Source organism: Rhipicephalus microplus, chromosome 1 (assembly GCF_043290135.1).
Source record: "Rhipicephalus microplus isolate Deutch F79 chromosome 1, USDA_Rmic, whole genome shotgun sequence".
In the NCBI taxonomy this organism is placed as follows: domain Eukaryota; kingdom Metazoa; phylum Arthropoda; class Arachnida; order Ixodida; family Ixodidae; genus Rhipicephalus; species Rhipicephalus microplus.
In genome coordinates, this window is record NC_134700.1 from 237,977,225 (window position 1) to 238,003,424 (window position 26,200).

The 26,200-nt window shown below is 44.1% G+C and overlaps 3 protein-coding genes across 3 annotated transcripts in view; 2 read left to right on the forward strand and 1 right to left on the reverse strand.

Moving 5' to 3' along the window:
• Positions 1 to 14,757, forward strand: part of LOC119166205 (fanconi-associated nuclease 1-like) — a 32,537-nt gene extending 17,780 nt beyond the window's left edge. Inside the window, exons 12-15 of the mRNA XM_075891665.1 lie at positions 8,709 to 8,801; positions 9,474 to 9,602; positions 10,909 to 11,014; positions 14,554 to 14,757. Of these exons, the coding sequence (XP_075747780.1) occupies positions 8,709 to 8,801; positions 9,474 to 9,602; positions 10,909 to 11,014; positions 14,554 to 14,630 (405 nt within the window). The 3' untranslated portion in view covers positions 14,631 to 14,757. The remainder of the gene's footprint in view (positions 1 to 8,708; positions 8,802 to 9,473; positions 9,603 to 10,908; positions 11,015 to 14,553) is intronic.
• A 1,676-nt stretch (positions 14,758 to 16,433) lies between these two features.
• On the reverse strand, positions 16,434 to 21,582 carry sigmar (Tumor necrosis factor alpha-induced protein 8-like protein sigmar). The gene is made up of 3 exons (XM_037412261.2): positions 21,246 to 21,582; positions 20,687 to 20,880; positions 16,434 to 20,248 (listed from the first exon to the last, which is right to left on the reverse strand). Coding segments are annotated over exons 1-3 (561 nt in total). The 5' UTR covers positions 21,247 to 21,582; the 3' UTR covers positions 16,434 to 19,882.
• A 297-nt stretch (positions 21,583 to 21,879) lies between these two features.
• CCT8 (chaperonin containing TCP1 subunit 8) lies at positions 21,880 to 23,729 on the forward strand. The gene has a single exon (XM_037412260.2). It carries the CDS (start codon positions 22,062 to 22,064, stop codon positions 23,691 to 23,693), a length of 1,632 nt encoding a protein of 543 aa, XP_037268157.2. The 5' UTR covers positions 21,880 to 22,061; the 3' UTR covers positions 23,694 to 23,729.
• Positions 23,730 to 26,200: the final 2,471 nt, after the last annotated feature.

Here is a 26,200-nt window from a genome sequence, read left to right on the forward strand (position 1 = left end):
AAATGGTGAAAATAAACATGTTTTTTGAACTCAGAATATGCATAATCAATGTATGAAAATCAAAATACGGTATAGAACAGTAAAAAATAAACACATTTTTTTATGCTAACGGCAGGCACGTGTGCTCATGCGCAGAAATATTGTGAAAGCAGTGGTTCGTATACAATGGATCTCTGACTTTGCTGTAAAGGCTATTCAGTGCAAAGCAGAAGAGATCTTTTCAACGCCGGGAGGTTCAGCGGACCATTGCTCACGTAGCTTCGTCGTCGTTTTGCAGCCACGTTGAGTGCGGCTAGGGAAGACGTAATTATACAGACTATGCAGTTTCCTTGGTAAATTTCGGATTTTATATTAATGGGGATCGGTACGTGAAAGACACTTTGCCAAAACTATCAAATACCAACCATAAATATGCAACGTTGCCTAAACCAAGAAAGCTAGCATGCTCCTGCCACTTTCAACAAGATACCGTTCCTTGCGCTGCTCCCCTACGCACATATACACGCACGCCTGTGAACAGTGTAGGCCAGGGGATTGAAATGTGAACACCCGTGGGCAGTTCGCTAACTAATGCAATTCGATCCTAACTGTGTGCTTCCCATCATTCACACAAAAGTTAAACGACCGCACCGCCCGATTTTCCTCAAGGCTATAGTACGAATCTGCATGAGCTTCAGCAAGCGACAGGAGCAAGAAAAATTCACCGCCCAAGCATTTCGTACAAATAGTTAACCAGCAAAAACTGAAACGTGCGGTCCCGGTGTTCAGCAGTGGGTTGAACCCGACGCTGTACTGAAGCCTTTCGCAATTATAGGTTACATGTTCGTGCTTCTTAATGAGGTTAGACACGTTTCGCTTGGTCTACTATAGTCTTTATTTCCCATGCTTCACATTGTGCCTCAAATGATCACAGTCATGAAAGAGTGTAATTACCGGTTAAATGCTTTCAGATTGCATTAAACGCATTTGTTCTCGGAGCACAGGCGGTGTAGAGGTGTAAAGAGTTCTATATTTGTTTAAGCGCTAACTTTCGCATATCACGGTATCCTTTGAACGACATTGTTTTCTCTACTGATTCTATTTGAGTCTTTCATCACTTGCTTATGGAGGAGGAGGAAGAATAAACATTTATTGAAATGGCATACTAAGGTTTCCGTGGGTGGAGCCCTTATTCGAGGGCCCCACTGGCCCGAGCGGCTAGCTCGGCCTTGTCCAAGGTTGCCCTCTGGCTTCCCAGGTCCTGCCGTGTGAGTCGCACCTACCACGACCTTTTAAATTCGTTTCGTGTGATGAGGGGTGAGTTACCCTCTGCTGGTCTTTGTTGGCAAGTCCATGTGATGTGCTGGAGTGTCGGTGTGTCACTGCACCAAGGGCAGCGATCAGCGAATTCGGATGGCAGGATTTTGCTATGTGTGTGTATGTTGGGATATGTGTTCATCTGTATTCGTCTCCAATTTCTGGATTGCCAGCGGGTGAGTTTACGGTGGGGTGGTGCCATCGTCTGCCGGGCCAGTCTTTGGCTCTCAAGGATATCTCGCGGGAGCGTAGGTGTGAAGTAATTCGCCCGGGTCGGTATGTCCGCGGCTCGGAAAGTTAATGCTCGAGCCATGCGGTCTGCCCATTCGTTTCCTCCTACACCTTCGTGGACGGGGCACCATGTGATGCCGTGGTTCTTCTTGGAGGTTGGATCCTAGCATGCGTAGGACGCTCTTGGGAAGGATGCCTTTGAGAAACAGTCCGCAAGTCTCTTAGGAATCTGTGAGAACGTGCGAAGACTGTCTCTTGCACTCTGCTGCACGGATGGCTAGTGCCATGGCTGTCGCTTCTGCTACGGCCGTGCTTTTCGTAGGTATTGTCGCCGAAGCGATCGCTTGGCTTCGGTTGGTAACGACTGCAGCAAATGCGTTTTGCCTCGTTGGGTATGGGCTGGAGTCTGTATAGTAAGTGTCGGGGTAATTTCGTAGCCGTTCTAGTGCCGCCGGCCTTGCTCGTCGGCGGCCGGCATTAACATAGGGGTGCATGTTTCTCGGGATAGGGGCGACATATATGTGTTCCCTGTCTTCTCTAGGTATTTGATGCGTCTCCTCACCGGAGAACTGTGTTGACAAGGGGTAGTGAAGCCTCTTTAGCAATAGTCTGCCTTGCATCGTCGAGTTGAGTCTCTCTCTCTGCGTGATCAATACGGCTGCGGCGTGTTCGTCATATGTATTATATACACCCAAGCATTCTAAACGCTCTGTGTCAGTGCAGTCTGGGAGGCCCAATGCAGCTTTGTAGGCAATGCGTATGAGTGTGTTGGCCTGCTTTGCTTCCCATCTGCATGTGAGTTGGTACGGGAAAGCATATGTAATGGGGCTAATGATAAAGGCATGTACCAACCTCCTGGTGTCTTCCGTCATGCTCTCATTACTGCAAGTGACTTGCATGTCTTGGAGTTGGCGAAGAAGGTCCACGTCTATGCCTGCGTAGTCATTAAGTATACGCCTCAGGGCTAGCGTGTTTTCTCTTCGTGTAGTACCAGGAGTAAGCATATTACGAAAGATTGCCCAAGTTCTTTTTGTGCTTAGCTTTCCCCGAAAAGAGTCGCACAAGCTCCTCCAGTTAGAAGTACACAGTTCTTGTGAGTACGCATTGGCCGCCTCCGTGATTTGTGCTATGCGCTCTCTGAGCTTTCGGTTGTGCCGCTGCCTCTTCCATCTTTTTATGAGGCTGTGTCTTGCCTCCCATAGGTAGAGGAGATGGTTGTCAATGGCTGGGTTTCGCAGTGTTGTTTTAAGTCGTTGAGTTGCTTGATCTGCTGCCTCCCGTATGTAAGTCATCCAGTCTTTTATCGTGTCGAGGTCTTGAGTAACAGTCTGACACTCCCTAAATTTCCTCCAATCTGTAAGACATAAAGTACCGATCGGTTTTCTTATACTTGCCGTTTGTATAGAGATGCTGAGGATGTAATAGTCGCTTCCCAGTGTTTCGTCTAGGTTTGTTCAGGTTACTCCTCGTTCATTGCTTACAAAACTTGGGTCAGGGGCAGTGTCTCTAGCCACGCTGTTTCCTAGTCGTGTGGGAGAGTCTGGTTGCGGGACGAGGACTAGATCATGAGCCTGTGTTGCCTTCAGCAAGTTGATTCCTTTGATTGTATCTCTTTTGTAGCCCCACTCTGTATGCCAGGCGTTGAAATCCCCAAGCAGTATGACTCTGTCACCTCGTTTCATGCTGTTTATAGCATGACAGATAATTGGTGTGAAGTCCGCGATCCGATCTCGAGGCGAACTTTAGACATTCGCGACTATGTTTTTCGGGCGACCTCTCTTAACATGCCATACTGTTGCTATTTGGTGTGGTATGTCAACCCCTGGTACAGTTTCTATGCTAACAACGAGATCCTTCCGAACCAAAATAGCCATACCCGTGTTGTTTGTGTTTGTGTGAAGTGTGTATCCCAATACTGAGCGTTTTGGTGTCCCTGCTTCTTGCAAACATATTAGATCAGGTGGAATTGCGGCGGATTGCACAAACTGTGTTAGCGCAGATTCTTTGTTGCGCAGAGAGCGGCAGTTCCACTGCCATAACTCGAGTTTCTCTTGGTGGCATGTGATGGGTCTAGCCATCATAGGGGCTCTCAAATGTATCCGTGTCAGTCGTCGCTGACACCTTAGGACAGCGGCCTCCAGGGCTTGAGCTTCCCCATTTCCTTGGTTTTTTCGCTCCTTTGATGGAGTCGTCGACATATTTCTTAAGATTTCCCAGCTCTGCAAACAGAAGTTGCAGTTGGGTTCCTATGTCTTGCAGCTGTCCCTCTACATTTTGTGGCTGGGAAGTAGCTGGTTGTGTTGCGCTGGCTTTCATTTGAGTCTGTTGATTTTGTGTGCTCTGGTTGATTGTTTTATTAGTAAGAAGTTGTTTGAGTGCTGCTACCTCTTTATGTAGTGCCGCAAGGCTAGATTTAAGTTGCTTATTTTCTGCGATTATTCTTTTATATTCCTCGTGTTGTTTGATTGGTGTGGTCGTGTGAGATGCAACATCAGCCCAGCTTACCAGCATAGTGGCAGGTGAAGCTTGCTGCCGCTGCTGCCCCAGAGGTCTAGCGCTGGCTCGACCGGCAGTCTGTGATTCCGCTGATTTCCGCCTCAGCTGGTTTTTTGCTCGTTTCCGCGACCTTGACCTCGATCTTGGTTTGCATGGAGGTGGAAACTTGGAGGCCGCGCGCTGCGTTTCCCTCGTGGCATGTTGGTGTGCTGTGTCAGCTCGTCGACCGCGGCTTTCTGCCGTCGCGAAGCTCCGATTTCTCTTCTTCTGATGAAAACCAGCGTAACCCCTTATGCTTAGCACTGGGTGCACGCATTGGTTTTCTGGCAGTCGCTCTCGGCTGCTTGAGTCTCAGTGTACAGCTGCAATCACCTGTGACGTGTTCCCCTCCACACGAGGCACACTTTGGCACGCACACATGTCCGTCAGTTGGGTCTCTAGTTCCACATATGCGGCAGACGCGAGCGTCTGGTTGGGGGCACACATCCGTACGCTGACCCTTGCTGCAGCAGGTCTTGCACACTTGCATCGTGGCTCGGTATGGGTGGCATGCCAAATCTCCTCCGCAGTAATACACGAAACGCGGGAGAGTCGGGCCACAGAAGGTGATCGTCGCGCTCTTCGTTTCTTCCATCATGCAGGCTTGTATGATTTCCACTCCTTGCAGTCGCGCTCGCAAGTTTGCCATCAGCGTTTCAGAAGAGGTGCGGGATGGTATGCCGTGTATCACTCCGCTGAGGGCTTCTTCACCAGTCGATGCGTACACGTTTACGGCATGTGCTCGACCGTTTATTGTGAGCGCGGTTATGCCACGGAGCCGCTCCGCAACTTCTTGCTCCAATGTTGATACAATTACTATGTTTGATCCCGGTTTTATCCGCAACAGAAAGTGCTCACCTGTTACGGTGTGTTGGCAAGCTGCGGTGACTGCCGCTGCCATCTCCGGAGTAGTGATTGAGCGTAGTAGTAAGCCCTGGTGAGGCCTAATTACAATCTTGAAATCATCTTTTGGAAGTGGCGGGAGCTTGACCCCTCGCCGTCGTCGGGTTCTCGGTCGAGTTTCCTTTGTCTCTTCTTCGGGTCTCTTCTGCCCCTGTTTCCTTTCTCTTGCTAGCTGTTTTTTCTGCCTTAAAGTAAGAACAGTGTGCCAGTCGTTCTCTGTCGTCGTTCTCTCGTATGTTCCGGGGTGCCTTGTCGTTAGGTTGTGGCCCTGGCTTTGGCTTGTCGAAGGTGTGGCGAGGTGCATGTCCTCAACCGTCGTGATACCTAAAGTGCTTGCTACTGATGGTGATGTCGAAGAAATGGCCTGCGGCTCCGTTTCTCGTGCAGAAAGCTGCGTAGTTGTCGATGTGGCTCCCTAGACGCAGGCGGTGTCGGAGCTGCCACGCCGAGATGGCATTTGGCGCAGCTCGTCCACCACTTGAGCTCACTCTTTTCGGAAGTCTGCGGTCCGTGCTTTCGTCGGAGGTCCACTTGTTTGGTGTCCAAATGTTCCCCTGAACTTCACGAATCGTTTGGTGTCACTTGTCCAATGGGCAGATACACTTTTCCAGCGGAAACACATAAATAATATGGAGCGCGACGTGAGCCATGTAGCGCTCGTATAGACGCTCGACGCGCTTATGCAGATAAACATATATGTGGATTTGTACGATTTTTATTCCCTTGGCATTTATTCATGCAAATATGTGCATAACTCAAGAAAACAAACCAAGCGCCATTGTGTCTGATTCTTTGAGCAAACGAAATCGTCTTATAGGTGTTGCGATGCAGCTCCCTGTCTGCCCCTGCCGCTCCCCCCCCCCTCCCCTCAAATAAAAACTGATGTCTTTCTGAAGTCAATGGAGCAATGTATGCCGATCAGATTGTGCATGACACCTTGGTAATATAATATATATATATATATATATATATATATATATATATATATATATATATATATATATATATATATATATATATATATATATATATATATATATATATATATATATATATATATATATATATATATATAATATTACCAAGGTCAAGACTCTTTCTAATACTTTTGTCCTTCATACCGTATTTTATTTGCTTTGTCACCACGGTAACCATTGCTTTGTGGTCACTGTGGCATAAAACAATTGGATGTGCTTGGACATGAGCCATGCTGTAAAATAAAGACACGAGAGGGGACATGCAAACATTACACTCATCCGAGTGCAGCACTTCACACGAGACCTTACGCTATTGTTCATCCGTCACCGGGCAGCTATAAGCGCTGTTATTGGTCCTTCGGACAAAATTCTTTCGGTTATAGCGACTTCCCGTCACTTTAGCGCCCGGTCACATGTCGCTCATGCCGACGCTCTTTCCTTGCACCTTATTTTTCTGTACCGACTATGTGCATGCTAGTCAAGGCAAAAGATATTCACAACTGCTCGTAACGTTGGTAGGACGATATTGACATCGTAAGAAACTGAGGCACAGGCATTGGTGGGTCCAATCCGCCCCTTCTTGATGCGGCAGCGCATGCTCCCTCCCTCGGAAAGGTCGGGAGGCGCTTCTTTATATCGGAGGCTTCCACCCTGGCGATGGCGATTTTTCCAGTCCTTTTCGAATTCCTGTCAAGAAAGGCAAAGGGCAGCACAGGAAAATGAAGGCGGCTTCCACCGTCATACTCCGGAGCCACGGAACACCGCTGGTGCGCTGTGCAGAACCGAAGTGAAATCTGGCAATACAGAGCTTTGCTAAAGGAGACAGTCTATATTTTCATGGTATTGGAAAATTTCTTTCAATGTTTCTCAACTCGAATGACTCTTTGCTCTTTTCTCCTCACTCTGAAGTATACCGCCCCCCCCTCCGTGCCGCACCGCCGCACATCCAATGAGGCCCGCGCCAGTCACGCGCTGCCGTCGGAGGTGGAAACACCGGTGCGCCGGCGGCAGTGATTTTAGTACTGGTGCACAGGTCTACCTCCAGGACGGTGTAAATATGCCTGGCCCCCAAAAATGCACTGCTGAGGCATCAGCGTTTGTACTCCTTTGCTGGCCTGCCCCTTCTTTCTATTGAAGAGGTTTGCTAGGGGAGAGTGCGTGCAATAATTGCAGCAGCCAACACAAGCTCGTGACGCAGGTGGCTGTTGTTTGTTTACATGAAAACCAAAGGCCTGTTTTATGTGCGGTGCCTCAATGTGCTCTTTAAAATTGATTTTAAATATGTTGTATACTACATTATTCATTCACTTTTCGTAGATGATGTATGTCACACAAATATATCCCACAAGTTATCTCACCTTCAAAATTTTGTGTCAGTACTGCTCTAAATGCAAAAATGGGGCACACTACATTACAGGGACGAAAGGAGAACAAGACTACACGGGCACAAGTGACACAGGCGTAGGCAACACAGTGTGCCTGTATCATTTTTCTCTTCTTTTGTCGCTGCTTTGCAGTGCACCCCATTTTTGCATTTACTATAAATCAATACCAGCTAGCCCAAATGGCTGTCTTGCTACTAAGCATTCCAGATAGTGTGTATACAGAGTGGCTTGCAAACGTAAAAGGACACTTCTCTTTCCGAAGCTACATTTCAATACATTTAAAAAATAAAGTGTTTATTCTATCCCCCTTTGAACAAAGTTTTGCTCTTGTAGTACTGGGGGAATGCATCTGTAAAAGGTAGAAAAAATATATTTTAGACCGTTTAAGCAAAAACTGATAAAAAATAATGTTACTGCTCATTAAAAGTTGCTCACGATGAAGAAAGCATGGCTCCCCATGTGACCGCCAAGGTTAGGTCGCCACTGTGACTTCTTGAAGCGCACTGAAAAATATCATGCGTGCTTCAAAGAAAATTCTTCATCCTTGCTCTCTGCATGTCCAACTACGTAGCTTGGTCAAAGTTGCTTCAAATTCTACTACGTACACTACCACTCATTGTAGCCAATTTGTCAGGAGGGGAAGTCAAGAATTTAGTAATAGTTTGTTATTACCAGGGAATCCCAAAAGGAACTCTTGATTCAGCTTACACCCACTGATGAGGCATTTTTTTCGGAGCTGTACTGTTTCATTGACTTTGTGGCCATATCAAGAAATAAATTAAATAATTGAGAAAAAAGCATAGGTCATGTCAAATTCTCACTTGCCAAATTTTGGGCTGCAATTGCTGCTACGATATGTTGGTGTGGCATGACGGAAATGTGGATCTTTTTTGCACTAACATGATGTTGTTCTGAAAAGAAAACATTCCTGGGCTAAAATTGTGGATAAAAAAAGCTGATGCGATGTAAAATAAACTATACGAACTACCACAAAGAACTGAAATGAAAAGCAATGTACATGTTATATAAGATCACTTTTGAAAAATATGTATAGTTTTTGTGACTCCTGCGATATTTACTCACTTGAAAGTACCACTGGCTAGCATTGGATTTTTGACTCCCATAACAGTGTACTAATAAGGTAATATATGAGCATTACACACCTCTAGCTTACTCTGTTAAATGTATCACATGCTATCATGGCTCTTCAATGAAAATTTGTCCCGAGTTTTTGTTTGAGTCATTGTTATTCAATAAATATTCACAAATCTTTGAGAGTTATAGCTCTTTTAGAATACAACAGAGTTTATATCGACCAACAAAAAGATTGACTTAGTTTGAAGGAAAGCTGACCACTTTTGCGCTCTTATTAATGTTGCAGGAACTGGAAGAGAAAGTGGCAATTGCCTACACCGCCCACTTTGGAAAGGCCGGCTTGGTGCAGTGGGACCGATTCACATGCACAGATGTTCAGGTGAGATTTTTCGTCCCGAGCCTTATATGCTGGCATGCTTAATGCAGTCAACGGCATCTGTCTATATTTGGAAGGCCCATTTTTGTTCACAGGTTCGTTTTTTTGTAAGTCCAGTACACGATCATACTCTTATGCCCTGGTAACCAGTTCAGAGCATTCCAGTGTGATTACCAAGCTAATCCTTTCAATATTTAGTTTTCTTTCTCTTTCTCTAATTTATGTGAGGAGAGGTATTTCTAGAAATCATTGCCACTCACTTTCTGTCTTATTGTTTTTTGTCATCATGTGTCCCCTGCCGCAGTAGTTACATTACAATGGAGACAGAACGCTAGAGGACCGTTTAGATAGATTTCGGTGCACATTAAAAAGCCCCGGGTGGTCCAAGTTTCCAGAGCCCTCCACCACAGCTATCGTCACGCATTGGGGGCTAACCAACATTTTCTTTTTCAATGCTGACATCGTGGTGGCATGCACGCAGTTTCAAGAAGCTGGCAAATACTGTACAGATGGCTCATTGCATATTTTCATGTATATGGTAATCAATTAAGCCTCTGAAGGTAGTTTATTTTCCCAATGATATTGCTTTTATTTGACTGAAAAATACAGTATCAATGTTTGAACACTAATGTGATGGATTTCAAAGCAGTACTCAAGGGTCAGCATTTTGTGCAGGAAATCGTGCGTTGCATGGGCCCACATGTGCTTTCAAGAATCTGCGAGCTCTTGGCTCGTCAGTTTCGACATCGCCGAAGTGGCTTGCCAGACTTACTTGTTTGGAACCCAGAAACTGGAAAAGCCAAGGTAACCTCTAGCCCTACTTCCGAAACAAAATTTCAGCGTCTGGCACTCCTGTGATCAGGTGTAGGCGTACTTGGTAAAATGAGGTGCAGTAAACGAGATAGGAAAGTCATACATGCGACCGTACAGCTGACTGTCAACGTGATAACCCACCACATCCTCCTTGAGATCGTAGAGCTTGCTCTCTGTTGTTGAAATCGCAGAGCTTTTCAGTGTCAAAGACTTGTCCCCTCTGTATCACCTTTCCGTCCTGTTTATTGCACTTCAATTCACGAAGTATGCATAACCAATCGGCCTAAACTTATACTTTTCTAAACATATGGACATAAGTGTAGTTAGTGCCTGTTTTATCTGAGAAGTCCAGTGAAACGATGCACTGGCCTCGTAAAATAAAAAGTGTCGTGGCATTCATGTCTCCAACAAGTGACAATGCTTGACTCATTATATATCTTTTCTAGGCTTGTGCAAATATTAAATTGCTTTGAATATTCAAATGAATATTACAGTATTCGAATTCAGTTCAATATAAATATGAATGATTGCAAATTTTGAAGTATTCAAAATGAACGAATGAGTATACATTACATTATTCTGCATGCAACCTCTCTGTAAAGCTGGTTTCACTGCATTAGAAGAGTGCTATGCCATGACTGTACCTGTTCAGGTAAAATTTGAACTGTTTTGAAGCCCCACTTCAATGTTAAACGAACATATTACTCTCTCATTGATCCATCATCTTTGAAGTTCGGAAGAGTGTTATACCGGCTTATATGCTCTAAGTGTTGAAAATTCTCAAACATAATGTATACCACAGGTTACCATCTGCTTTCTACTGAAAATTAAATTCTTTTCCTATTCAAAGTTGCTTCCACTTTCTCTTGAACCAAAAAGAATGACAGTTGCACATACCTTGTTTCAGTTTAAAAAAAAATTAGTGCAGGTTAGTTGGGTTGTAAGAAAGATCCTCATCTTTCTTTATAAAGTGGGATATGTACTATTTAAATTCGAGTTGAAATTAGTCGACCAAATCACTATTTACTTTAAAGCTAAAATTTACTATTTGCCCAAGCCTAATATTTCCAGGTTACTTGAAGGCACTTGTGAGTCGTTGTAGTGCTATCTTGATGCTGACTGATCTTTTTTCACTTTTCACGTGTAATACAGTTTGGGGCAAAAGGTACAGGTCATTCACAATTCACTTGTGGTAAACCATTGCACCTTAATGACTCGCTGATGATTATTTTTGTAATTGGTCTCCCATTCTGTGTTGGAATGTAACTGCTGCGATTTCTATCTGTCACATGTAAAGGCAGCAGAAGTGAAAGGACCTGGCGACACGCTCTCACCAAAGCAAGTTGTCTGGTTGCGTGAGCTCTTAGCAATGGGTGTGGATTGTGAAGTCTGTCGTGTCACAGGTATTGAATCTTCCTTTTTTTCCTCTTTATTTGAAGTGCAGCAAAGTAGCAGGCTAGTTTGACGAAGTCAATGCATAAGCGAGCCTGTATAACAGAAAAAATGGAATATCGCCATCAGTGGTGTTGTATGTGAGCAAAAAGACCCCAATGGATGTAAAGAATAAAAATCAACGATGAATCCGAAATCGAACCCAGGCATTTTGCATGCATGGCAGTCGAGTGTTCAACCGAATAGCCATGCCATTGCTTGAAACAGCTTTGGAAATTGGTCTGATTCAGGTGTCATGTAGTTAAACAGATGCAATATCGTGTCGGAAACTCTGAGTCACACCATGGGAATTATGTAATGAGTGATTATTTCAGAGCTGTCCTCAAAGGGATGATTCATATTTCGTCATGATTATTGTCAGCCACGTCATTAACAAGGTACGTAGCTCATAGGTACACGTATTGTCTCACAAACTCATCGTTGGTACTTTGATACTTAGCAAAATGTTCAATTATGGTGTAGGAAGTACTTTCCTACTGTGCTTGAAGTAGATGCCCTAGGCAATGGCAAAGACCTTCCAAGCGGGCATTCCTTTTGTTGCATGGTTGAAGTGTCCATTGAGAGGTGAAGCAAAGCGAATGAAATGGGGGCTAGCATTAATGCCTAGCTCTGCTTACAGCTGCACGTAGTTGTTTCAAACACGTGTCAGCATGCCTTTCTTGTAGAGCGAGTAATCGCAGCTATGATGGGTTTGGGCAAATAAGGCAACGGGCCAAGTCAACAGAGATCGACTTATTGCTCCGCATGCAATAAGTAAATACTATAATTAGAAGAATAGTCTACGCTATGTAAAACAAAGGGCCCTTTTATCAATTATTGGTGGCCCGCAGGTCCTTCTGGTCATTCTTCCATGTTCATCAATACTCCTACGTAATCTTAGGTCGGCGAACTCACTCATGTGTCGACTCACTCTGACTCGGATCAAGCGGTGAGTCTGAGTGATTTCATGTGAGTAACGTATATTGTTGAGTTTGAGTCCGAGTGAGTTCGGTTGAAGGAGAGCACGCGCTCTCCCACAAAAGTGTATAAAAAGGAACTGCAAATATGGTCCACCCAGTTTTATTGCAATAGCAATTATATGGACACTCTCGGCTGGATTTTGTCGTCGGCGTCGGCTTCATGCACCGTATATGTATACGTATCTGTATACATATGAAAACTCAAGAAAGAAAAAAGGTGCCCACGTTCGGCACCCAGCTCGTCGCACGCGCTTATCTCCCGCACGTACTTCGCCCCGCAAATTGGGATAGGGGTGGATGCTTGTGTGAGCGCACTTATCCTTCGGTGGGAAGAATCGTGTGCCTTGGGCTTTCATGAATGACCTTTTTATCCCGTTTACTGCAATGGCTTTCACTGGAACGATTGCGTTAGTTGCCAGGCCCACAAAGGTCACTTTGATCGCTGCACAGGCCCCATTTTGAAAAGAGCGCACTTTTCATAGACAGTGAAGTAACAACCAACTGGAACACCTGTTAGTTTAAACTTGTTTACAGCTGTGATTACGTTTCATGTGTCGTGTTTGTTTGAACAACGTGTTAAGTGTCAAGCGGTAAACGTCGTTAGTTCGCTCTCGTTCTGTGTGTGTTGTTTTCGTGCGTCATTTGTGCATGAGCAGCACACTGCACATTTCGGTCTGCTTGCTGTTTCCAGGGTTACATTGCAAGTTGTTGCTAACACATTCATTGCTTCCCCTTGCGGCGAAACTGTGACTTCTTTATTTGCAAAATCAGCTGCTATGGTTCAACTAGCAACTACTAATGTTAATCGGAAGAATTCTATAGGAAGGAAGCTTCAATTTCAGAAGTACTTTTTGGGTTAAACTAAGAAACACTACTGTTTTTAGGACTGAAATTGAGACAGAGAAAGCACAGATGAAGTAGGATATTAAAGATATTGCATAAAACTACAGTCAAACCTCATTACAACAAACTTGCATATTACACAGAAGTTCGTTATGAAATCCCTAACACTGTATCAATTGCAAGACTATTCTTCATTTACTTCATTACAATGAGTATTTTGTTATATCCGGAATGGTTATATCGAGGTGAGAGTGCATAACTTAGGCGAAATATACGCTAGAAAATTAGTTAATTTCTAAAGGAAGTTTTATTGGAGCATGTGAGCAGTGTTATAACACGGGGTGCATATAAGTACCACTATGCATTAATCCTGTTATAGTTATACCGTCAATTGGCTATCTTATCATGTAGCTCTTATTAGGTACTGTTTTGCTTTTGTATACATGATTGGCGCATCGCTTTTGAAATTTAACTGGTCGGTCACTGTAGCACTGAATGCCACTTGTAACAATGTTCAGGAACAAGCATGGCCACTGAGTGAGACTTCAGGCGTAAGGCTGTATTCTCCATGGCATGTACAGTAAAATTCCAGTAGGCAAACACTGACCCAATGGCATTGCCATTTATACAGTTGGTTGGCTTCATAAAATATTTTAATGGAGGTGACCTTTGGATACATTTTGTAATAGAGAAACGTCTGAAAGCAAGAATAGCATGAAAGGATGGCCTCATTGCATTGGAATGCATACGATTGTTCTCTTAATTATTGTGAATTTTTTTGTAAGTGCTCAAAACATTCAATCGTGTCTTACCGCACCTGGCATTGTACACCATAAATTTAAAAAGTTTGACGTCATGAACTCCTGCGGGCCCTTTGGAATGGTAAACCTGATTGCACTTTTTTGAAAGCCAGCTGTGTCAGGATGCCACGCAGGAAAAAAAAAAAAGCCAAGTTTATGGCAGCTGCAAGTGCTAAAACAAAAGCAGAATAACTTCTGATGGCTTTACGTTATACAGGCACAGACATTTTGTGAAAAAAAGAAGTGAGCAAATTTTATCTGTTTGTCAATGCATGTTCCAAATATTTAAATACGCATTGAGCATTTGCTTACTGTAAGAAAACTTTAGCTCTCTGGTTATATCTTATTAATTTCGTTTTATTGTCGAGACTGTCTAATTTTCATTTTTAGAGGTGTGAAAGGGAGTGTGCGTCATTGTGTTTGTAGTTTTGTTTCCATTTTTTTGGTTTCCCTACTGATGTCTCTGTATCTGGTTGTTGCTGTTGCTTGTATTCAAGCTACATTGTTCCGAAGAACGACAGGCTCAGTGAATTTGCCGTAGGCTCTGGATGATCCACCCTGCTTCTTTAGACTTGGCCATTAGCGGCAAAGTGATAACCTAAGTGATGTCTTTAAAGTAGCGTGAAGCAAAATTCGCCTTTTATAGCAGCTTGTAGCAGATGTATTGGCGGCTACATATACAACTATGCCGAGTTTACCATGTGTCGAAAAGTCACCACGTGAAATGCATTGTCTGCTTTGTACACGATACACCACAGCACACTTTCCCTAATCTTAAATGAGACTCAATGCTGCTTTGCTCCATTAATGTTGTGGGCTGGGCTGCAAGATTTTTTCATTCTATGTCGTCACCATTTTGTGCAAGTGTTTTTGTGTTGCAACTTTCAGCGACAAGTTCGAAAAGGTTGCAGAGGAAGAAGGCTGGAGCTGAAGATGCAAGAGGATGTTCAGAGCCGACGGAGTGAAGAGGTTCGCTTTAGTGGCAGTTGTGTGGACCCCTTGTTATATTCCTGGAATTGGTAGTTTAAACCAGGATCTCCATATTTTTCTATTATATAATAAAATGACAGGGCTGCGTGTCTTGGAAAAACATTTGGGCTTTTATATCTCAATTAAGTTTTACTAACCATCTTTTTCACCTATAATGTTACCTTGAAAAAGTTGTGCAGTTTTAATGGATAGCAGTTACGATAAGGTCATTTCAACAAGGAAACAGTGTCTTTGCAACAGTTCTCTTTGGCATGCTGGAATGCATACCAGTGGTCATAGATGGAAACATAGGGACAAGTTGCTCTGCCAAACATCACTATAGTCACTACTTGTTAGACAGCTTACCAGCTTCTCTCAATCTACCTGTGTGCGTTTGTCCTGTTAGGATGTGCAAAATGATTGTAGCATTTTCTCTTTTTTTTATTGATTTATTATGTCCTCAAAGGTTTCGTGGGGAACTTTACATGAAGGGTGGGCAACATAAAAAAGGGTATCAAAAGTAATGTTTAGGATACAGCCGAGTCTGCTTTTTAGATGGCATTCTTGAAGCACGTGGAATCATGTATGACTGCTGCCACTTCCGGAATGCCGTTGCAGTCTCAGGCGGTGCGCAAGAAGAATGGCTGCTGAAATTATGTGGTGCGAGCACGTGGCGGAATCACAGCATTTGGGTGACTTGTGCGATGACCTACATGGACTGGTTTGCCGCGTGTGGCTGAATGAAAGAATTTGTGGAAACGACAGAGACCTGTAATATCATGACGAAGTTATAAGTGGTTTTTCAGGGTGGAGATGCTGGAGCAACGGGAGTAATCTGAAGCAATGAATCTAGCTGCTTGGCTCTGGACAGACTCCAGAATTTTAATAATATGAGTAGTTTGGTAAATTAGTGTGTGGAGGGCTATAGGTTTGTAGTTTTGAAAAGCCCTTAGGCTTTCACCAGCCCCATCGAGGAATCAGTTTTCAAACATTAGAGGGTTTCCTAAGGGCTCAATAGTCTGCCTTGCATCACCGAGAAGCTAGCACAGCAAACTTGCTGCTGATGTTCCCTTGAATGTCCAAAGGTACTGTTAGAAGGCAATGTTTGAGAAGGCCAAGATAAAAGACCATTTGAAAAATAAGGGAAGCTAGCACTAAAACTAAGAAAGTGGCCTTGTTTAAAGCTTTGGAGACTTGAAAGAGTAATGTTTCGAACTATGCCAGCCATGTTTCAAAATTAAAGGTTGAAATTTAGTTTTTGAAAAATATAAAAATACGAAAAGAAAAATGATGAAGGAATTTGGCAATTACGAATGGAAGACTGGATCGTAGCTTACGATTTCCAGTTTCCCTATTTTAACTTTCCTTGAAAGCTATGTTCTGAAGATTGCATTCTCTTAAAAAAAAAAAAAAGCAGGCACAGCATATTGCAAGTAGTGTATGCCTTTTATCAGCAATATGTTAATGCTGTTTCAAGAGCGACTTACCAACAATGCATCGCTGTCATGCTTAGGCTTCAGTCACCTACTTGTGAAAATTAATGGTCTACTTAAACATATCTCAAGGCACAATATTAAATTAAGAAACACTGCCACTGCCAATTTATTTCATAAATCATAAAATCCCAAGAAAGTGCCTTTACTAGAGGAAGCACCTTCCTCCTTTCTTCGGTAGATTTCGAATGTGTCCTCTTTCCCCCCCCACCATTTTCACTGTTTTATTCATTATTTTCGTTAGCCCCACAAAGGTGAATACTTTTTTTCTTTGCTAAGGATGCTCGAGAAATGAAGAGACAAATGCCAAGGTTTCAAAATTATTTATTCTCTGTTACTAATATACGAAAAGAAAATGAGCCTTTGAAACTGGGCTTGAGAAGATGCATGTAAAAGTCAGGAAGAGATCTCGTCATGAACAGGTTTTGAACACGTCATGAACAGGATGTTGCCAACGTCATGAACATAGTGCACATTTAAGTTCATAGGCAACCAGGATTGTCATTTTCATCTTATAGCTTGTAAGTTGATCCATTTCACAGCAACTTAGTACATAGGTGATAAATAATACAGCTTTCGTAGGCGACAGGTAAAGTCTTTATGTTAAAGGTGCAGATATAATAGAGCATGTGTCTGAACATGCAGCCCGTTTCTTATAAACAACATGAGTTCAGATTCAATGCACCTTAAAGAGGCACTGAAGGCAAATATTAGGTCTAGCAGACCAGTTTCTGAAAGGCACTGGAGTAGCTCTTTGATATGTCATCTATGTTGCCACAAAAGCTCTATTTATGGATAGAAATGATGCTTTGGTAATGTCAGAGAACTAATACAGCACTTTAACTTGATCTATCATATGTCTTCACGATCACTGAGCACAATTTTGATATGTAAAAATTGAATTAGGAGAAAAAAAACTTTGGAATGTGTTTAAAACCAACCTGTTTATGGAGATGAAAGGCACCTTTTGACATTAGAGCATTTCACTGTATGCAAGATGTGAAAATGTCAGACAAGTATACACACCCATGCTTCTCTTTGATCACACCTACTTGCGCTTCGAAGTAGGTGCCACACCTTTTGAAAAAATATGCAACTTGTCTCATGGGTGAAGAGAACATATAGGAGCAAAGAAAACACAATTCACTATTGCATAGATTCTATGAAGACAAAACACTTACAGTAGTTTATGGCACTTCCTGGCTATCTGAATGTGTCACTAAAGGTCTTGTATGTTAGAAATATATATTGCTGCACACATTTCCCATGACACACTACTGAATGACTGCTTCTTCCAGAGTACTTAAACGAAGTGTTATAATGAATAAAGTGCCAGCAACATGCACAACATGAAAAAAAGACATTTAAAGAAAAAGGCATTATTATGAGTATAACATTTAGTTCCAGTGGTAAACCTGTAAAAATGCGCTTTAGACTAGAATAAAGTCTTAAGCAGACTTGTCAATAACAACATAATAAAGGTGTAAACAGAAAGAACAAAGGTAAAAGGTTCAGACTGAAAAAAAAAACAAAAAAAAAAACTGAAAGGTGGGGAGTAGGCAGTGCTGGAGAAAAAAAGGATGTGTAGTCAGAACACCGGTAAACATGCATTAAAAAAATATAGTATTAACTTATTTTTAATATCCAATGCTCTTTGGAAGTTAATTGAGCTAGTAATTCTTTGATGGCTGCCTTCTACAAAATGAGGAAAACTGGTAGATTCTCAAGAGACCATTCACACCAGTACAGCATGAGTTTTCATTGTTACGTAGCTCCATTGATCATTGGTTCTTGAGCAAACACAGTTTTTTTTTTTCTCCCTTAAATGGCACATTCTGTTCAGATGTGCCTGACATTGTGAGAGTTTTCACTGAGCAACTAGCAACTGTGACACTGTTGAAATGCAACTACACTGACAAACATTGAAATTATGTTGGTATGAACAGGCTGAGTGGATAACTAGCCTGTGCAATAAGTAACCAAGAGATCACTTCGGTAGACGAGTACCCAGGCAATATTGGCTTCCGCCACGAGTAACAGCATTCACAGTAAGTAAATTTGTTCTTATGAGGAATTTTCAACACATTCCAAACCAGAGACACAGTGTACACATGTACGAATAACATAAATCCATGTAAGAGACAATGGAATGTTGCTACGAATCAGCTCACAAGTAGTGGAGCAAGATCAAAGCATCGCCATAAAAAGAAAGGCAGCTGTGTATATTATGGCATCTCAAAAAAAAATTTGTTTTTTAAACTGCAACAGTGACTTGGGCAGCTGTATTCATAAACAAAAGGCTGTGAGGAAATACAGCAGCATGAAGTAGTAACAATGTATGAAAGAGTAAGTAGGTGTAAAAAATGCTCACACAAATTCGTGCACATGCTTAAGGTTTCATAGCATAAGGCCACACACCACCATTAACAAAGCTGTAGAAATAGCGCATCACGTCAAAGGCCATAGCATGGTTTGGCCTTACTGTATGTTCATTAAGCATTACATTAAGTTGCACTCACTGGAAGACTTCTCCAAGTGCTTCCAACTAGCCAGTTTGGTCCTTTCAATAAATGCATGTCAATGAAAAAATTCATTTGAACTTAACCATTGTAATAACACTGTCTTGACTATCAGATGAGCAGCATGTACAGAAATGGCACCTTCACATATTTGCACCTCACTTGGCCAAGAGCTCCCCATGGTCCTACGAGGAGCTTAAGTTTAAATGTACTGAGGTATTTTTAATAAACTTTTTCCTTTTTAAGCAAAGATTCAGGACTTTCTAAACCTTGGAAAATACAACCGGAAGTCTTAGAGTGCTTTAAATTCTTTATAACCAGTTCTGGTTCGGTTCTGCTGAGTAACGTTTGTGTCTAAATGCAAATAGATCAACCCTCACTGCAGCAACAAAAATTGGGCATGGTGTGATATTTTTGAACAATCTTTCTATCTCTGTTGGGCTCATCTTGTATCCTTTGCACTGGGTGACTGATTCATGCACTAGCAGGCATTTGTGCAACTCAAGTCACAAAGGCAATGAGAATTGTCACAAAGGTTGTCTGGCTCTAGCTTCCCTCTAAATGACTGACAAGCAGAAGGCCATCTTTTTCGCACAATCGTTGGCCGTCAGCAATGCTGAGTCTTCACTGACCAGTTACAGATCTCTGGCAGGGTCGTACCTTCCTTTGACAGCCTAGTATCCATGACCAGACCAACACTTGTTCAGCCTCGCTGTGTTTCAAACTTAAGCACATCACCATCTTGCACACAGACACCGTTAAAGCAATAAGCATGCATATAAGATCTGAACCCACCAGAAAAGCTCAGCGCTGCAAGCCAAGTTTCAATCGCTGAAGCCCACTTTGAACACTGTGTAGATAGACGCACGGGAGTTTGTAAAGATGAAGGCACCTCGCCAGGCAAAAGAAAGCAATAGAAGAGGACCAACACATGCTGATCTTTTTGTTCAAGGCACACACATTCTTTTGGCTCCTTAGCAGCCAAGTGCTTTCACAGACTAAACTCTGCCTGACCCTGTAAGTGCACACAGAATCTTGGTAATATAAAATCCTTTGTGAGCAAACATAGTAATCCTTATCATAACGCTTGCTTTCCTCTAGTTTTGCATAGAGTGACTACATTTCTTGGTGCATAACTTACAACATGCCGAGTACGCACAACCGTTCTCACCAAGTAATGTTTCAGCATGCAAGGTGCACGTAAATTTTTTTCCACAACCAGGCCAACCTTATCCCTCAGAGACTCTCCTTATCCAAAGCCTCGTGCAGGTCCTTGACAATCCTTCCAAGGCACTCTCGGTGAACGCTGTCGCTCGCAAACACGGAGTCGAGAGTCTCTGGTTTCCCAAAGAAGCCGAAAACGTAGTCAATCCGACCCAGTGACTTGCCTGTCAAGTGGGATCGCACAAGGTCAGAAAGCAGGGCGCGAGTCTCGTCAAAGGCGCCCACAAGGTATCTTCGGTCGTACGAAAACTCCATCTCATAAAAGCTCACCACCGCCATGGCAAGAGCGCGCATCTTGTGCTGTAGCTGCTTGGCCACCTTCATTTCTTCGGCTGAGAATTGGTTGTTCCGATGCAAGATGCCAACCTTCACAACAATCTGAAATACAAATGCACAATTTGATGGCACTTACTGATGACAGGAAAATAAAGAAATCTAATTCGTTTACACAAAGTGTACCACAATGCTATATTACAATTAGATGCATCAACGTTGCATAATTTATTACATTAAATGTTTGAAGTGTGCTAAAGGTGCTTCCCAACGTGGTGCTACTTACACTACACAAGTTATCTGTTGACACATTATCTGCACGGAATCGGGCAAAGCAAATGTTTCACACCAACGTATAAACGAACAAAAGACAATGAATGTGCGTGCATACTGCACGAAAACAAAGCAATGGCTTTCCAGTATGAGATAGTTCGAAACATGCCAAGGTTAGCTGGTCGAGCTAAATGTGTCAAAACACTTTCATCAAGTCGCCTGACAGAAAACCTAACTAAAAAGTTGATCTCAGCGCTCACGTATACTCACTTTTATAATGTTCTTGGTAACTTTTTCTGCGTCTTTCTTGCTGCCTGTGACGCTCTTGACGAGTTTGTACAAGTTATCCAAAAGACTGGCCGAGGTGTCGTCAATGAAAGCTTTGGCGACACTCTTGCTGCTTACGCGGCCGAGTACTTTTTTCTGAAAGCTTAGCCCGAAGTCTTTCGCTTGAAATTCGGCCACTGGAAGGAGGAAAAAGAAAGCAGCGTTAAAATCTAGACGTTTGAAACACACAAGCCGGAATTCTGTAGTCAAACGACTATGACGTCCACGAATCGGATACAAGGTCATGCACGGCACACATGACACAGCGGTGAAGTTTTCAAGAAACAGCCACGAACTGCTGCTTGTACGAGCTGCGAGGTGCTTGGACCCGCAGCCTTCGATTTTTGTGGTGATCGGAAAGCCAGCACTTTTTTACAGCGCAGCTAGCGCTAACAATCGGAACGGAAACACGAGGCTGGACAACTTTTTCCAACTTCGTCGGCCGCCAACGCCTAACACAACAAAAGGAAACGATACAAAAGCAAGAAATTCGATGACTTACTCGCGTCGGCGTGAAGTATGGGAAGCACAGATTGGTTACGGTCCACTGGTCACTACGATGAATGTTACTACATAAGGCACGGCGGCAATGCATACACTGACGCGTTCAAATCCCAGATGCAATCCGTTCAATCTCCGGCCTGCGAGTCACCTGACCTCTTTCCGTCGCTAGCTAGTCAGGCAACCTGCCCGGAACACAGTCCTCAAATGCAAATGAGCGAATTCTGGAGCGGAAGCCTCACCAGCACCGCACTAACTAACAACATTCATTACGCTTTGAGAGCTTAGAACATCACCCGCATTTCATTCATGGTTTCATTCACGTCAGGCGCTAGCCAATGTGGGTAGATGAACTCGAGTCATCTCAAGACAGTAAAGTAATTTGCTTTGGGTCGTCGTCATGGGTTGCTGGCTGAGCAAGATAATTAATTACTAGCTAGCAATAAAACATTTTTTTGTTTTTGTTTTCTGCCCACATGGTAGATTTTACTTTCTCAACAAGTAATTGACGAAGTTTTGGCAGTTTCGGAATCGATGGCAGCGCCAACTTTCGATTGTGGCTAATTTATTGACATAAACCTATCCAAATCCAAAAGTTGTACGGAGCCAGCGTATGAAGTGCCGTCAGCGCCCCTGTCACGCTGAGCCTAATAAGGGAATCCATCCGCGGCCGGCGCATTGTCACCACCCGGCGGAGCACGAGGTTTTTCATTGAAAGTGTGATTTGGCGTTCGCACTCGCCGAGTTTTTATTCAGCAGTGCTCAGAAGGAGAGTTCGCGACTCTTTTAATCATTTGTACGAAGCTCAGCCACAATCATGTCGTTCCGTGGCGCTGGATCGTCAGCTCTTTCGCAGATGCTAAAGGAAGGTTCTCGACACTACCAGGGCGTAGATGAGGCTCTCTTTCGAAGCATCGAGGCCTGCGTCGAACTTTCCCGAAGCCTCGCGTCGGCCTACGGACCAAATGGACTGAACAAAATGGTAATTAACCACCTGGAGAAGCTATCTGTGACCAGCGACGCTGCGACAATTCTCAACCAACTCGAGGTGCAACACCCCGCCGCCAAGCTTCTCGTCATGGCGTCTCAGATGCAAGAAGCGGAGGTGGGTGATGGCACTAACGCCGTAGTTTTGCTTGCCGGCGCGTTATTGGAAAATGCTGAGGAGCTCGTTCGAAGTGGTCTCACACCCGTGCAAGTAGCTGAAGGCTATCAGCTTGCCATGAAAAAGGCTCTTGATATGCTTCCTGAATTAAAAGTGGATGAAGTGCAGGACATGCGCAAGCCGGATCAAGCTCTCAAGGCAGTTCGCACAGCCATGTCAAGCAAGCCTTTGGCCGGCGCAGAATTTTTGACAAAGCTGGTGGCCGAAGCATGCCAAGCAGTGCTGCCGGAATCCGGTGCGCTCAACGTGGATAATGTGCGAGTCTGCAAGGTACTCGGCTCAGGCCTCGACCAGTCTCAGGTAGTCCTCGGTATGGTCTTCAAGCGCCAGGTCGAAGGAGACGTAACCAAAGCGCGTGACGCTAAGGTCGCCGTCTACGCGTGCGCCGTAGACACACTACAAACAGAAACAAAAGGCACAGTTCTGATTCAGTCGGCGCAGGAGCTGAAGAGCTTCTCGCGGGCCGAAGAGAATATGCTCGAGGCGCAAATCAAAGCCATCGCCGACGCTGGCGTCAAGGTGGTAGTCAGTGGTGGCAAGGTGGGCGACATGGCGCTCCACTACCTCAACAAGTACGGCCTGATGGCGGTGAGGCTGCAGTCCAAGTTCGACGTGCGCCGCGTCTGCCGCGTCGTTGGCGCCACTGCCCTCCCCAAGCTGGCCGCCCCGCGCCCCGAAGACCTCGGCCTGTGTGACTCGGTCTATCTGGATGAACTGGGTGACACGCCAGTGGTGGTGTTCCGCCAGGAGGGACACCAGACTCGAGTGGCCACTGTTCTGCTGCGTGGCTCTACTGATAGCCTGCTGGATGACGCTGAGCGTGCTGTGGATGATGGCGTGAATGCTTTCAAAGCTGCCACCAAGGACGGTCGCCTGGTACCCGGTGCAGGTGCCGTTGAGGCAGAGCTGGCCCGGCGCCTGGCCACTTGGGCAGACACCTTGCCCGGCCTTGAGCAGTATGCAGCGCACAAGTTTGCCCAGGCGCTCGAGTCTCTCATCAGGACGCTGGCGCAAAACTCTGGAGCTTCCAAACCCGAAGAGCTTGTTGCCCAGATCCAGGCGGCCCACAACCAGGGTGATCCCAACGCTTGCCTTAAGGACGAAGGCCTCGGAGATGCTGTGAAGAGTGGCCTCCTCGACCTTCTGATTACGAAACACTGGAGCCTCCAGTACGCAACCAACGCTGCTTCCACGGTTCTTCATGTGGATCAGATCATCATGGCCAAGCCAGCTGGAGGACCGAAGGGGAAGCCCGGTGGAGGGGACTTTGATGATGACAAGTAATCAGCAACCAAATAAAGAGCTTTTCCTGCCTTTGTATGTTATAGCCTTTTATCTGCTTCACTGCCATTTCAGAGCTTGATCTGTCTTCATGCCAAGCCCTGTGACCAGTTGAAGCACCCAAAAGCTGTTTACTGACTTAAACAGATCATGAACCACTTTTACATCTAATCGCATAAGGATCTCGCTATCAGAATTAATTGCCACAGAAATTTCTTGGATCCATCTAGAACGAGCGCACTTGTAAGGGTTGGTTGTGAGAAAACGCATCTAGCGGATTCGTTTTCTCACAGCTTGAGGGGAGGTTCACGACCGCTTATGTAATTGACAAAAGGAAAAGCTTGTGAAGTTGAAAGCAAAACAGCAAATATGATACCAAGAAGTCAATGGGAAGGCAACAATTTTTTACGGCAGTTCACTGTAAGCATTGTCGGCCATATGTTGGCAAACTAAATGTAGCTCGCTCAGGATCACTTGGGAAATATCGCCCGAGGGCGCACTCGCCAAAATTTTCCTCAGCCAAACTCGCTCTGACTTGAGCTTGCCAAATATAACTGAGCTGAATTCACTCTAGACTCTCGCAAGGTATAAGTTCTTCGACCATGGTGTTGAACACAATATCTAGCACAATCGTGGCTCTCTGTGGTGCCTTTTGAAGTGGTACAAATATGAGTTTTCAGTGCTTGCAAGCCAATAAGAACATTTTTACTGAAAGACACGACTCGCGAAATGTTTTCATCAAGAGTTTCCCATAAAAAAGTGCTTGGGGGTGTTAAGACAATCCTTGTTAACTCGTGCTCCTGATCAATTCTGAGCTGGCGTATGAGCACTTGTCTGTTAAGTGAGTGAATAACTTTAACTTCCTTTAAAGACAGGGTAGATGCCATAGGGGAGGGAGGGTCTGTGATCCAGTGCCAGCAGTGATCCATCGCGACTTAATGTGGTGTAACATCGGTCCACCAGATGTATGACTCTGCTACCTCCTCAGCCCACTGTGGGACTCTGTCCTGAAAGATGGGATTAAAGCTGTGCAGGGCGGTCCCCCACAGCTGCTCACAACTACTTAAAGTATGGTAAGTAGATGCAAGTATAAATGTGAGCTGACAGTAACGCTGAGGGTGAGTAGATAGGGCCATAGGTTGGCAAGAAATGTGGAGCTCACTCAGACTCAATGCAGAAATATATTTTATGCTTTAGACTCACACAGTCCCGCCGAAAATTTGCTGAACCAGACTCGCTTAAACTCGAGAATCGCTAAAATGTTTTCACGACTGCACTTGCTCTGACTCAATGTCGCCAAAACATTACTCATACTCTCAGCTTAATGTAAACCTGTGTGAGTGCTCATGCGCGAGTTTGCCTACATATGCTGTTAACCCATCATTTTGAGGAAATTTGGCGGCGTAGAAAGTGTTCAGGATGATTTTACAATGTAGCTCCTGTTAAATTCTGTGATTGTACAACTAAGTTACCAATGTAAATAGCAAATTGGGCTAGTTTTTGTGCGCTGATCGTAATGGGTAATTTATCGATATTTTTGTTTGTATTTTGGTTTCCCTAGAAGTCAATGACATATCGGCAGATTCTGTTTGGATAAAACTAAGGGATGTGCATCAATATATTAAGGTGCTTCCCTCCGACACCATTGAAACCCCATTTGCTACTTGTAGGTTGCATAGATTGAACTACAGACAGATAAATGCAGCAGGAACAGCAGTGATAGCGGCACACAGTCCAAAGTTATTTGATTTAGATAATTCAAAATACAAAAAAAGAAATGCCTACCCTCAGCTTGATTTTTGCTGGGTCACCACCTGACTACATTTCGCTTGCCCTGACTAGCCTTGTGATGTTGGAGGGCTCCCTCCATTGAAACGAGTTGGAAGTTCCTACGCAGCAGTAACTCGCACACCATTGTGGTTTGTCCTTTCCAACGTATTGTAGACATCATTGCCTAAGCAACAAACGTGGTGCCTGACTTGTCAGCACCTGAGCGGGTACTTCTGTTTAGAAGTAAGGTATTTTCTTCTGCTCTTTACAACGACATTCCATGTCGCTCCCTCTCATTCTGAAAAGGGAATCTGTGGAATTACCAGGGCGGTAGAGTACTGTCGACTTTTCAAAGGTTGTCCGGAGAGCAGCGTTATGAACTGCAAAAGTGCAGCGACATCAATTCAATGAAGGGGATTGCTTGCATCTCTTCAACAATCAAGAGCCTACTTCACATGTGGAAATACGTAGCTCAGAGATGCACCGAAGCAAGAAGAAGGACAAGCCTTTAGTATGGACATGTGGCGAAAAATCCAGAGGCGAAATGATAGCCAGCGCCTCTCTCATGCATAGCAGTCAGTGATCTTTTTTGTTGCAGCGTCTGTTTGGAGTTCAGTGAAGAAGCAGATTAAAGAAAAGCGATGCACATTAGTTATCTCAGCTTTGATGCCACACCACGACCGCTTCAAACAATACATTTCATCCTGTCATAGGCTTTCCCCATCTGCCGTAATTTCACC